The sequence below is a fragment of the Ricinus communis genome, chromosome 9 (assembly GCF_019578655.1).
Source record: "Ricinus communis isolate WT05 ecotype wild-type chromosome 9, ASM1957865v1, whole genome shotgun sequence".
Classification (NCBI taxonomy): Eukaryota; Viridiplantae; Streptophyta; class Magnoliopsida; order Malpighiales; family Euphorbiaceae; genus Ricinus; species Ricinus communis.
In genome coordinates, this window is record NC_063264.1 from 6,623,367 (window position 1) to 6,636,964 (window position 13,598).

Sequence of the window (13,598 nt, forward strand, 5' to 3'; positions counted from 1 at the left end):
AACCAATAACAGAGAATTGAGAATTACAGAGAAGTTTAAAACTAATACAAGGCATTAAAATGCAGAGCCTATTTATACAAGCAAACAAGGAGATAAAAAATGAAAATACATGGCAAAGCAAAGAAATAGCAGTAATGGGTAGAGGCCATTACGGAAGTGCAGGTGAGTGGAGTTGAAAAAATCCTAACTACTTTTGGGCCACTTATTATTTTAACATAGACCTTCACCAGCTTGTTGATACAATATCTTAAATTTCTCCATCTTCTGCTGACTTCCTGTAACTTCTCCTAAAAAGTCTCTACCAACTCACAAATTTACAGGCAGCCAGAAGTGCCTACAAGGATTTAATTGAACTGGATAATCATCACTAACTATTGATAAACTTCTATATCGATCGAGAGGGCAATCACAAAAACTTTCTGGTATTGTTTGGTCTTTCTGAACGTGCGCGGCAAGAGATAAGACTTGAGATGATTGAATGTTGAGTGCAAAAAGTAATTATTGAGAGGAAAAGTCTTTTATCGGATGTTAAAGTTGCTACTTAGGAAATAATGGTCAATAGAATATCAAGATGCAGAACAGCAAGAAAACTGAGCTAATGGCAAGGTCTTTTATTGGAACTTGCCTGAATTCAGTCCCAATAAGACCATACAAAGCCATGGATATATGAGACAGTTGATAGTGCATGAATCCTGACCTGCCATACTTGAGTTTATAATTGGCGCGGGGTTCCAGGAATTATTTATCCACATTGTCGTACGTCGAATCCCACTTGGGGCTATTGGATTCATTCCAAATTATAGAATTCGGATGAGGAACAATCATGATGCATGTAAGCTAAAAGCATTGGCAATGCCTTTGACAGTATTTACCCTTTTACTCCAATCCAACTCCACAGCTTCAATATCATTTCTCAAAACACAAAACAGACTTCCTCTTTCCAAGTACTCATAAACCAAAACCATGAATCTCTTATGCAAGCAAAACCCATGAAGCTTGACTATGTTCCTGTGGCGTATTTCGGTTAGAACCTTTACCTCATTCTTGAAACATTTGTTGAAAGCTAGCTCTTCAGCTTCCAACTGATGGAGCTTCTTTAAGGCAACGACTTTGCCGCTGGGAAGAATCAAGGGAAAAGGATAGCGATGTCTAGACTTAAAGGCCACCTGAAGGTTTTCTTTTAGTTACTGAGTGCCCCTTCCGAATTAATAGAAGGTTTCAAGAACATTTTCTGCCATTACATAACTGATTAATGTCAATTCAATTGTTTTAAAATGTTTTTTCTTGTCTGTCACTGCGAATTTTATTGCTGTTTAATAAATGATTTTGTTTCTCAAAGAAAGGATTCGAAAAAGAAAATAAGTTATGTGGAGAGTAAAATACTTTATTTTACAATGAGAACCTATACAAGAGACCTGCATATCCAAAACAAACTTAGAAGAACCCACCGCCACTAGCAGCTCGTTCCCCACCGCACACTCTCAATCTCTGGAACTGGAAATTGTTGAATTTGAGGTCAAAGTGGACATTTGAACATAACACTCACCTTGATGGCATGGAATATGGCGCTCTGTTTCACCTGTTGTATACATGTTCTGGTTCTTCAGCTCCAATAGAGGAATTGAATGAAGAAGGTCACCCAGTGGTCTCCTACTATTGGCAAACGAGTCTCATTGGTCGGGATTTTGGGTTGGCATGTAAACCAGCAAATGCCATTGTAGCTGCAAGGACTATATCTTTCATGTCAACTTTTGTTGTCAGAGGTGGCAAGCGTGGATCCAATACATTATTTAGCATTATATTTTTCTGAGATGATGATGATGAGAGGAGCTCTCGTGGATGCTTTCTATTAGAATTTCCAATGCCACCACTCCAAAACTATAAACGTTACATTTTTCTCTCACCACCATAGTATAAGCAAGTTCTGCACTGTAGAAGACTGTATTAAACATAAATTAAAAGAAAAGAGTTCCTGTTTTTTTCCTTAACTAGCATTCTGTATCTCACCCAAGCGAATGTGAATAATTTAAGAGAAGAAAAGTTCACCTGAAGCAATATATCCATAGGTCCCAGCAAGAAGAGTTTGATTGGATGAATCAGGACAGAGGAGTCTAGCAATTCAAAAACCAGACAAGAATCCTTCCATCTCTGAGTTCAAGAGAATGATGTTGCTTGATATGTCTCGATGAACAATTGGCAGGGAATACTCATGAATATAAGACAAAGCATTTGCTATGACTCTTAGAATGCTAATTCTTTTAGCCCAATCCAACTCCACAGCTTCATCATCATTTCTCAACATGCAGAATAAGCTTCCCCTTTCCACATATTCATAAACCAAAAGCATTGATCTCTTATGCAGACAAAACCCATGAAGCTTGACTATGTTCTTGTGGCGTATTCCGGTCAGCATCTTTACCTCATTCTTGAAGCATTTATCAAAAGTGGGCTCCTCTGCTTCTAACCCGTGGAGTTTCTTTAGGGCAACCACTTTGCCGCCAGGAAGTTGTGCTCTGTATACGCTGCCATAGCCACCAGTGCCGATGCAATATCTGAAGTCAAAGTCTTGAGTTGCTTCAATAATGTTTTCAAATGCTATCTTCCCATCATAGTTCCACATCGAAAACACATCTCCATTCTTCAAGGCTTTGTCCTCGTGCTGCAAAAAACTGGCCTTACGAGAAAGGAATAGAAATCCAAGAATTGAGAAGACAAGAAACATGCCAACAGGAATACATATTTCCATGTAGTGCAAGACGACGTTGGCTTTGTGTGGTCGGAAGCACTCACCATGGCATGTTGAATTGTCATTTCCAGAGAGTTGATCAGGGCTAGACGATGAACACTGGTGAATTTTAGCCAGCAAGGAATTATCATTCACAATGATGAGTGGCCTGCTAGGCAAGCAAGCAACAGAATCTGGAATCTGACCCGACAGATTATTGTAGCTCAAGTCCATGATATTTAATTGCCTCAAGTTTCCAATTGTAGAAGGTATTTCTCCGCTAATCAAATTGCAACTCAGATTCAATACAAATAGTATAGACAAGTTTCCAACTTGAAGGGGAATGCTTCCATTTAAAGGTTGTTGCTTAGCGACAAACGCTCTAAACTAGAGCAATTTGTTAACTGAACTGGGATTTGTCCGCTAAATTTGTTGCTAGAAAGATCCATTTTATGTATATTGAATAGTTTTCCAATTTCAGAGGGAACCGTACCAGAAATTTTGTTTTCAGAGAGATCAAGATGATACAAGGAACGTAATTTTGTAAGCTCATATGGTATTGATCCTCCTAAGAGATTTGAATGAAGAGACAAATATTTCAAATTGGTCAAATTACCACTAGATGAAGGGATTGGGCCAATGAGAGTGTTCCGGTTTAAGCTCAGGTAACCAAGGCTCTTCAAATTTCCAATTTCTGAAAGAATCAAGCCATGAATTTGGTTGCCGTCAAGAATCTGAAATACCAATTTGGTTAAATTACCAAGAGTAGAAAGGATTGGACCAGTCAGTTTATTTCCGGACATGCTTAAATAACCAAGACTTTTCAAGTTTCCAAGTTTTGGAGGGATAAAACCATTAATTTGGTTGCCATCAAGAGAAAGGAATTACAATTTGGTTAAATTGTCAAGAGATGAAGGGAGCGGACCCATGAGTTGGTTTCTGCTTATGCTCAAAAAACTGAGGCTCCTCGAGTTTCCAATCTTATTAGGGATAGAGCCATTAATTTGGTTCTCATGAAGACGAAGACTTTCCAATTGGATTAAATTGCTAAGAAATGAAGGGATCTCACCAATGAGTTGGTTTCTACTCGTGTCTAAATAATGGAGATTCTTCAAGTTTCCAATCTCTGGAGGGATATAGCCATAAGTTGGGTTGTCAGCAAGAGAAAATTTCTTCAAATTGGCTAAAAGGCCAATGGTAGAGGGAATTGGACCAAAAATGGAATTGTGAGTGAGATCAAGATGGGTTAGATTGGTTAAGAGACCAAGAGCTGAAGGGATTTGGTCAAGGAGGTGATTGTAACTGAGATTCAGAAGCACAAGGGGACTTAGATTTCCTACAGTGGAGGAATGGATCCATTTATTTCATTAAATGAAATGTCAAGTTCCACTAAACGAGTAAGGTTAGCAAGAGAGTGAAAAGGAACCTCCCCTAGTGAATAATTGTGGGTCAGTACGAGGTACTTAAGCTGGGAAAGCATACCTATTTCATGCGGGATGCTCCGAGTGACTCCGTTTCCATCAAGAACAAGTCGGATGAGGTTCGGAAAATACGAGAAATTGAGGTTCCTGATACTTGATTTGTCGGTGCAATAGAGAGGTGGAGAAATCTCAACCACAGCGCCAAGTTGATTGCAAGTAATACCAGGCCACCTGCAATGATCCGAGGTGATGTTGAAATCAAGACACCACCATCCACTCTCGAGCAAAGCATTCCCTTCTGAATGCGACTGCATAGATAATGAATTCAAATCAAATCAATAACGTCATTACTTTTAGACAATGAAATAGTCGATCGAGAAATCTCAAACTTGCATATCAGAGGGCTAAATTTTCCATTATTTGTTTTGTATTGTTTAATCTCATAAGAGTTAAGGCTTGAGTTGATTATATTTTGAGTGCAAAAAAAGTTACTTTTGAGAGAAAGAGAAAAAAAAGTCATTGTTAAGACGTAAAAGTTGCTAATATGAAAAAGTTTGAACTAAATTGTCAGAGTTTTTTTGAATTGTGATACACGAAATAATGAAATTTATAATTGAGATAAAAGAGTAAAAACGTCGTAAATTTAAGATTTTTAAATATTATATAAATAAAATTAATCATATTAATGTGTGATATTATTTATTAAATAACATATATATTTAAATTATGTATTACCATTAATTATTTATAATTAAAAAAATTAACTAATATAAATTAGTATGTAATTAATTTTATGTATAGCTAATGTTATAGATTAAATTTATTTAAACTTTTTTTCAAAAATTTAGCCAGAGTCTAGGACGAATGAGATAGATTCAATGCTAAAGCAAAGGCATTTAGAACTATGTTCTTAATTATATCATATCAGGAACTTCCTTTGTCTCTGTCCTGACAGGAAGTTGTAGAATGTCAAGATGCAGAAAGCAAGAAAACAGAGCTAATGGCAAAGTCTTCTGTTGGAGCTTGCCTGAATTCAGTTCCAATAAAACCATGCCAGGGCTAAAGGGATTGTTATATCATGCACCCGAGTCCATAATTCTTTATGTCCCAGGCGTGCAATATACGTCTGAGATTTCTTTTATTTTTTATTTTTATTTTAAATATTAAAAGCCATCTCTATACAAACACTACGTTCCATCTCTTTAATCTTTTTACTATATTATCGTTAATAATTTCTTATTATATTTTTATTTTAATCTTTTATTTTTAGTTTATTCTATATTTTTTTATTTTTTTATTATATGCTAGTATTTTATAATGAAAAATCATATATTAAAAGGAAATTTTATACATATATGAAATTTTATTACAATTTAATTTTCTATTAAAATATTAGATTTAATCATAAAAATATATATTTATATATTAAATTATATTACCTTTTACTTCCAAAAAAAATATTAGTTATTTCTTATCATTACATAATAATATTTTGATTTTAAAATTTAATAATAATAATAAAATATCAAAATTAATAATTTTATATTTATAATTATAAATTACAAAACACAATCATATGTTATGAATACAAATTCATTAGTAAAAACTATAAACGTAAATCATAAAACTACACGTTCGTAAATTAACAATATGTTCATGAATTATAAATTATAAGTTCATTACAAGTATACTTGAAGTTCATATATAATATTCTAGAAGTTCATAAAAATATACAGATTCATAGGTTAAAAATAAAAGGTTCATAATTTATAAACTATTAAGTTCATCACATGTACACCTAAAGTTCATAGAATATAGTTTAAAAATTTATAATTTAAAAAATATATTCATATTTTAACTGATGAGATTTACAGTTCAGAACTGATTATTTTTATACCTTAGATTTGATAAACCTATAAGTAATACTTAATGATCTTATTATTTATAGTTACATTTAATATTAAATCTTCAATGAACCTACATTGTACTACAAATGTACCTAAAAATAATGTCTAATGATCCTAATGAATATGTGTGACAGTGAAAATTCAGTGTCATATAAAAAATAAATATGATATCTTATAAAAAAATTAGAACCATCATTGAAGTCATTAAAAGAAAACTACTAAAAAATGTTAGAATTTGTAAATAAAAATTACATTTTTTAAATCATAAAACTAAAGGTTCGTAAGTTAACAACAGGTCCATAAATTATAAACTATAAGTTCATTACAAGTATACTTGAAGTCATATATAATATCCTAGAAGCTAAAAAGAATATATAAATTCATCAGTTAAAAGGAAAATGTTCATAATTTATAAACTATAAGTTCATTACACGTACATTTGAGATTCAATAGATTATAATTTAAAAATTTATAATTTGAAAAACATATTCATATTTTAACCGATGAATTTACAGTTCAGAACTAATGAATCTACACTTTATATTTAATGAACCTATAGGTAATACTTAATAATCTTGTTGTTTATAACTATATTTAATAGTAAATCCTTAATGAATCTAGACTGTACTACAAATGAATATACAATTTATATATAATGAACCTACAATTTATGTCTAATGAACCTAATGAATATGCATGATAATAAAAACTCAATGTCATATAAAGAATAAATATGATATTTTATAAAAAAATTAAAACTATCCTTGAAGTCATTAAAAAAAAAACTACTAAAAAATTTTAAAATTTGTAAATAAAAATCACATTAAAAATTTTACACAAATAAAATTTTAATTTTTATTATTTCTATTAATATTTATTATACTAACATTATTTTTATAAGAATCAACTACTATAAAATTACTAATTTTTAAAATAATCAATATTTAATTCTAAATAAAATTAATTTTAGAATTTAATACATAATAAAATTATTAATTTACCAAATATTAAATATAAAATTAAATTATGAAATTTATAATTAATTCATTTAGTACATAGTCATCGACCGCAGGTCAAGTCCATATTATTGTATCCAGCTAGGTACATCATATAATTTACCGGGCTGAAGAGCATGGACTTAGAGGAATGTCAATAGTGCATTGAAGCCTGACCTGCCATGCTTTAGTTCATAAAATTGGCAGGGTCACAGGGTTCCAAGAATTATTATCCACATTTTTGTAGGTTCGGATCCTACTTTGGGGTCCGATTGGATTTATTTTAAATTAAAGGATTCGGATGAATGGCCAGAGAGATTATTGTAGCCTTGAAATCATACAGTTATTATTATTATTATTATTATTATTTGGCCCTTTTGATTTACAATCTTAATTGGATGGATACTTTTCCTTTCAATTTCTTTTTTCCCTTGGAATTTGGTTATCTAGTCTAAATTGACTTGAAAAATTTAATTGATGGGATATTCATAAGTATTATAAAAAACGATAATATTCCAGAGTTTTCATTTTATGATACCAAGATCACAACAATTTCATTGCAACTCTTCTCCTCCTCAATGATTCTTTCCTTCTTATGTCTAAGGTGGAAAGTATAACCTAAAATAAAAATACATTCTCATAGACTTTACATTAAAATAAGTTAATTTTGCTAATAATTGAATCAAATTTTAACAAGAATTTTATCGAAGGGTAAATTTACTTCCACATTTGGCTTCTGGTAGCTGGCCCCACAATCACCTTTCAATACTTTTTTTTTTTATAAATTTGTCCTCATTGATATTTATAATTTTTTCTAATTCTTAAATTTATATAAATTTATTTATAATCTTTATTAATTTATTTATTTTTAATTTTTAGTTTTTTATCAATTTTTTTTTATTTTTTTCATATTGACAAGAATATTTTCATTTTTTATATTTATTACTGATTAAACTTTTTAGAATCGCTCCAGAATTCGTACGTAATTTTAATGCCATGGGTGTCGAAAACATAGACAACTTTTTCCATGCTAATCAGTTTTTGGATATTTGGTGTAACTAGGACTGAGTATGAATCTTGGTGATTCCCACCCAAACCGAATAACCGTACTGAAAAATACCAGAACCGAAATAACTGAAAGTTTTTATAACCGAATTGAACCGATCCGAATTTTTTTACTATTATGGTATGGTACTGGTTCTTTAGTAAAAAGCATTACCATAACCGATCCGTCTTGTCGATCCAGGACCAAACCGTAGAACCGAATTTTTTACATATATTTATTAATAATTATTTATATTATATAAATAATACATATTAAAAATAACTATAATATTATAAAATACTTTATACTCTATAAAAAATTATATTATATTTATCATTTATATAATTCAAGCAATCATATCGAAATAAAAAATAATACATATTAAAAATAACTATAATATTATAATATACTTTATACTCTATAAAAAATATAAGTTGTATATATTAATATGTAACATAGTATACTGATACTAGTAATCTAGTATACATACTATAATACTAGATTTAAAGTACTTAAAAGCTAGATGCAAAGTAGAGTACTTGAAACCTAAATATACCATTTATTACGGTGAAGATGAGGCAAAAAATTTCGAAAAAAAGGGTGAAAATAGCTTTAGAGTTGATGGTGGATGAATACAAGATAATTGAGGATCAATTATATATGGGTCAGGTTGTAGGGAGCTCAGAGAAATCTGCATATGATAGTGGGCCAAGTGATACGGAAATAGAAGAAGAGTGATACGAAAACAGAGAAGAGATTGATGATAGGGCTGAGCACGAATCAGTCCACTATCGTATGCAGATTTCTTTGAGCTCCCTACAACCTCACCCATATATAATTGATCCTCAATTATTTTGTATTCATCCACCATCAACTCTAAAGCTATTTTCACCATTTTTTACAAATTTTTTTGCCTCATCTTCACCATAATAAATGGTATACTTAGGTTTCAAGTACTTTAATTTGCACCTAACTTTTAAGTACTTTAAATCTAGTATTATAGTATGTATACTAGATTACTAGTATCAATATACTATGTTACATATTAATATATACAACTTATATTTTTTATAGAGTATAAAGTATATTATAATATTATAGTTATTTTTAATATGTATTATTTTTTTATTTCGATAACAATTACTTGAATTATATAAATGATAAATATAAAATAATTTTTTATAGAGTATAAAGTATTTTATAATATTATAGTTATTTTTAATATGTATTATTTATATAATATAAATAATTATTAATAAATATATGTAAAAATTCGGTTCTACTTGGTCACAACCAAGACCATACGATAATAGTAAAAAAATTCGGATCGGTTCAATTCGGTTATAGAAACTTTCGGTTATTTCAGTTATGGTATTTTTCGGTACGGTTATTCGATTCGGGCGGGAATCACCAAGATCCATGCTCAGTCCTAATTGATGAGTTCTTTTTAGAGGAAGAAGCGCCAAAAGAATTTGTCTAAGATATCTGAGTTAAATAGGTACTTCAAAGAATTTGCAGAAAAATTCGCCATTGATTTCGATATCTTAGCATGGTGGAAGGTGAATTCAATAAGGTATCCTATCTTATCCAAGGTTGCACGCGATATATTGGCTATCCAAGCTTCAATAGTAGCCTCTGAATCTGCATTTAGTACTGGAGGACGAACTCTAGATCAATATAGAAGTTCTTTACTTCCTACAACAGCGGAAGTCCTCATTTGTTGTCAAGATTGGCTTAGAAGTTCAAATAAACCTATCCAACTAGAAGAATTAATAGAGGATATTGAAAGCATAGGGTCATGTAACATTTCTTTACTTCTTACATATGTTTGTTTATTGTTGATGCTGTTAAGTTTTATTGACGTAATTTTTTACTTTTATTGTAGAAATTATTCAAAATTCTAAGATTGGTGAGTCCCTTATGCCAAGATTAAATGTGGAGTGCTGATTTTGAGGGGAGGTAATAACATTCCTTTGCTAATTTTGGACATGTATTTTAGTGCTACATAAAGTTTATAAATTTATTTATTTTAATGATTTCCATCTGCAAAATATTTTTATGCTAGGAGTAACATATATTTTAATGGTTTGTATTTGAATATTGAATAAATTATTATATTTGCAAGTGACTGAATTGCAAAACAGGTTGTTCAAGAATGTGATTGTAATTCTAATTCAGATTTTCATGCTACTTTTTTTAGGTTGGTAATCATATTTTCTCTAAATGTATTTGATTAAAGATGAGATTAAAGTTGTGTTTTTAAAATTTTTTAGAGTCGAAAATAGCACCGAACCGAACTGTATTTAACCGTAAAATTGGTACAATACGGTATTGGATCCTTTTATGTTTGGTACGATACTCGTACCTTCAATTTTAAAATAACCGAGGTTTGGTATGATACTGGTGATTTATAGATAACCGAATTGGAGCGATCCGTGCTCAGCCCCAGGTGTAATAAACTTGCAAACGCATGAGATGTCAATGCTTTTCAGGACTTGACAACACTTGGAGATGGAGGGGTTTCTGGTCCCTTTTCTAAAACGAGCTTAATACATTGGGTTATGAGTTCAGGATTCAGGAACTTTATCCTTGCATTGAGCTCATACCTTTCTATAACACCCAAATTCAGTTTCCAACCATAGTCAGTATTTCCATGACAAGAAAATAAGTCTTAGGATTTTCCATTCTCCCTCACAATTTGTATCAATTTCTCAAAAGTTTTTTTTAATAGTGATTTGCTTGTTCTGAGTTTTCTGGTGGTGGTCTTCCCTTTATAGAGAGTAAAGGAGGGTAATTGAAGGTATATAGTTATTTTGTTTGAGTTATATTTGGTTAATTTTCAGTTTAAGGAAAGTAATTTAATGAAAAGTGGCCCATAAGATCTATAGTATTAGGAAATCACTCGAGTAAACGCTCATAATCATTACTAGATCTTTTTTGTCCTATTTTTGCCTACATGATGTAGCATTCACTGCTTTTATAAAACTATTTTTAGAATTTAAAATATTAAGAAATAGTTTTGTAGAAATGATAAATGTCACATCAGATAGACAAAAGGTGAGACAAAAAATAGTGGGCTATGTAGTATTATTCTTTAAATTACTCAAATTAAGCAGACAAAATCTTGATGCAATAATACAGTCATTTTTATTTAAAATGTACATCCAAAGCTAAAAAAGATATTAGCTTACAAGCATTTTGCAAAGGATACTTAGAAAGGCACACATAATTAAGCATGCTACAAGGATTTTTGAACTAGACATGTACTGAAAGCAATACATAATTATTGTCAAGAACACATTAAAACTAACGAGATTACTAGCAGTACAAGCAATTTGCCAAATATATACATATAGGCAGACGTAGAATGCTTCAGGAATTTGAACTAGACATTACTGAAAGCAATATATATATAAGACTTCAAAGCATCCATAACTCAAGCAGTACCAGGTAGTTTGTTACTTTCTGGAGCTTTCTCACACAGCTTCAGTGGATAACCAGACAAGTGTATCACTTCCAATTATGTGGCAAACAGTTCCTTCGCCTGGCTTGACATTCAAGAGCACAAACATCACGTTCTTTGGGTTCCAATTCAAGGTGTCTGAATGGCACACAACAATTGCTTTAGCTTTTGTCCCGTCAGCGCCCATTAATGGAGCCATATAAACATTGGTAGCCTTAATTTCATGGCAATAATACACAGCATACGGATAGTTCTGCTTATGGCATACCACAGGATTTTTTCCCATCGTTTTCACTCCCAAGATAGTGTATTCTTGCTCCATTGTGGGCTTTTCTATCTCGTTGTAAAGTACTTGAACATTATCCCCAATATGTGCCACAGTAAAATCTATTAAGGACTCCAAAGATGTGACACAAGATTTTTCTTCTCCTTTAATGCCTGGAAACTCACAATCCGTTAGTGTTTTCTTGATGATCTTGCTTTGTGGTGATTCAGGTTTTATAGACAAGTGCTCCAAAATGCTTGGAAACTTGTCAGTTGAAAAAGGTATGGAATCAGCAACCTGACGAGCTAAAATTCTAGCTTTGTTTGTGGATTTAGTTATATGAAGCCTCATCTTTTTACCCTCATGCAGATCATTATATAAAAATACATTCGAATTGGATAGGTGTTTTCCATGTATATTTTCCCCATCAGTTTGACCATCAGAAGGCCGCTTGAAGGATTGACTATAAACATATCCAGTTTCAGGCAACTTAGAAGGTTGATTATGGACATAGCTTTCAGATGACTTGGCAGGTTGACCATATACATAATAATCTTTAGGAGACTTGAAGGATTGACTGTAAACATATCCAGTTTCAGGCAACTTAGCAGGTTGATTATGGACATAGCTTTCAGATGACTTGGCAGGTTGATTATGGACATAGCTTTCAGATGACTTGGCAGGTTGACCATAAACATAATAATCTTTAGGAGACTTGAAGGATTGACTATAAACATATCCAGTTTCAGGCAACTTAGAAGGTTGATTATGGACATAGCTTTCAGATGACTTGGAAGGTTGACCATAAACATAATAATCTTTAGAAGGCTTGAAAGGTTGACTATAAACATAGCCAGTTTCAGGCAACTTAGAAGGTTGGCCATAAACATAATAATCTTTAGGAGACTTGAAAGATTGACTGTAAACATAGCCTTCTGACGATTTAAAAGGTTGATTATAAACGTAGCCTGCGTTTGGTGTGAAAGATTGCAACGACTTGAAGCCCATGTCCCAAAGAGGGAACTGCTCTCTCATATCTGCTTCCAATTCAAATAAACAATCAGATATTTCAAACACAAGAGCATTTAATTGTCAAAGACTATTACTATTAAGTACCCGACAAGCGTAAAAACTGATAAATTCATTGCATAGTAGATTCATGTAGGAATGTTAGTATATGGCATTAATACTTGGAACTGACCAGGTTGTAGAAGTTCTTGCAGTTCTTGAGGAATTGGGGTGTTGGGTAACTTGGAATGCCAGTAGATCTCAGCAGGTAGAGAAGCATTGCTTCTTGCTAAGAGTAGCTGCCAACATGAACTCAGGTTGATAATCAAATTATATATCAGGGGATTTTGTACCAATAATTATATAATTTTCAAAGAAAAAACCACACAAAATTTAATAGCTGTAATGACTTACACATAGTAAAGAAACTAATATGAGCAGGATATTAAGCTCCATTGGAATCACCAAATGCCAGTAAGTTTTATGATGCGGCACCCAGGACACTCAGCCGCCATTTTTATAGGAGCTCTCATGCATGCTGCTTTCTACTGTCAACTTTTTATAAATCTGTAAATTCTACAGTCAACTTTTTATAATTCCTGTACTTTTATCTTCTGCTGCTTGGCGTTGGCATCAATTCCCCATGAAAAAGATAAATCAACAAGAATAATTGTTGGCGAGTATTTTTTTTTTTCTTTTCTTTATAACATAAACATCTTTCATGCAATAAACTATTAGCCAATAATTGTGAACTATGTCTTTGTCTTGC

The 13,598-nt window shown here is 31.8% G+C and overlaps 2 protein-coding genes and 1 pseudogene across 3 annotated transcripts; all 3 read right to left on the reverse strand.

Moving 5' to 3' along the window:
* Positions 1-1,349: 1,349 nt before the first annotated feature.
* LOC107261530 lies at positions 1,350-4,550 on the reverse strand (annotated as a pseudogene).
* Positions 3,079-3,528, reverse strand: LOC125368605 (LRR receptor-like serine/threonine-protein kinase ERL1). The gene has a single exon (XM_048379690.1). The coding sequence runs from the start codon at positions 3,526-3,528 to the stop codon at positions 3,079-3,081; it is 450 nt and encodes a 149-aa protein (XP_048235647.1).
* Positions 4,551-11,217: 6,667 nt separating the features above from the next.
* Positions 11,218-13,412, reverse strand: LOC8266945 (BURP domain-containing protein 5). Of its 2 annotated transcripts, XM_048379596.1 has the most exons (4): positions 13,244-13,412; positions 13,023-13,128; positions 12,482-12,858; positions 11,218-12,445 (listed from the first exon to the last, which is right to left on the reverse strand). In XM_048379596.1, exons 1-4 carry the CDS (start codon positions 13,283-13,285, stop codon positions 11,570-11,572), a joined length of 1,401 nt encoding a protein of 466 aa, XP_048235553.1. In that variant the 5' UTR covers positions 13,286-13,412; the 3' UTR covers positions 11,218-11,569. The 2 variants fall into 2 exon arrangements, with proteins under 2 accessions (XP_048235553.1, XP_002522730.1); XM_002522684.4 differs by having other exon boundaries at positions 11,218-12,858; positions 13,244-13,410.
* Between the last annotated feature and the right edge of the window lie 186 nt (positions 13,413-13,598).

Excerpts from the sequence above, each read along its gene's own strand:
- LOC125368605 (XM_048379690.1), bottom strand. The coding sequence starts at position 3,528 with ATGTCCGGAAATAAACTGACTGGTCCAATCCTTTCTACTCTTGGTAAT.
- LOC8266945 (XM_002522684.4), bottom strand. The coding sequence starts at position 13,285 with ATGGAGCTTAATATCCTGCTCATATTAGTTTCTTTACTATGT. Across the intron at positions 13,129-13,243 it reads TATTAGTTTCTTTACTATGT|CTACTCTTAGCAAGAAGCAA; the intron begins GTAAGTCATTAC and ends TCATGTTGGCAG. Across the intron at positions 12,859-13,022 it reads GCAAGAACTTCTACAACCTG|ATATGAGAGAGCAGTTCCCT; the intron begins GTCAGTTCCAAG and ends AATTGGAAGCAG.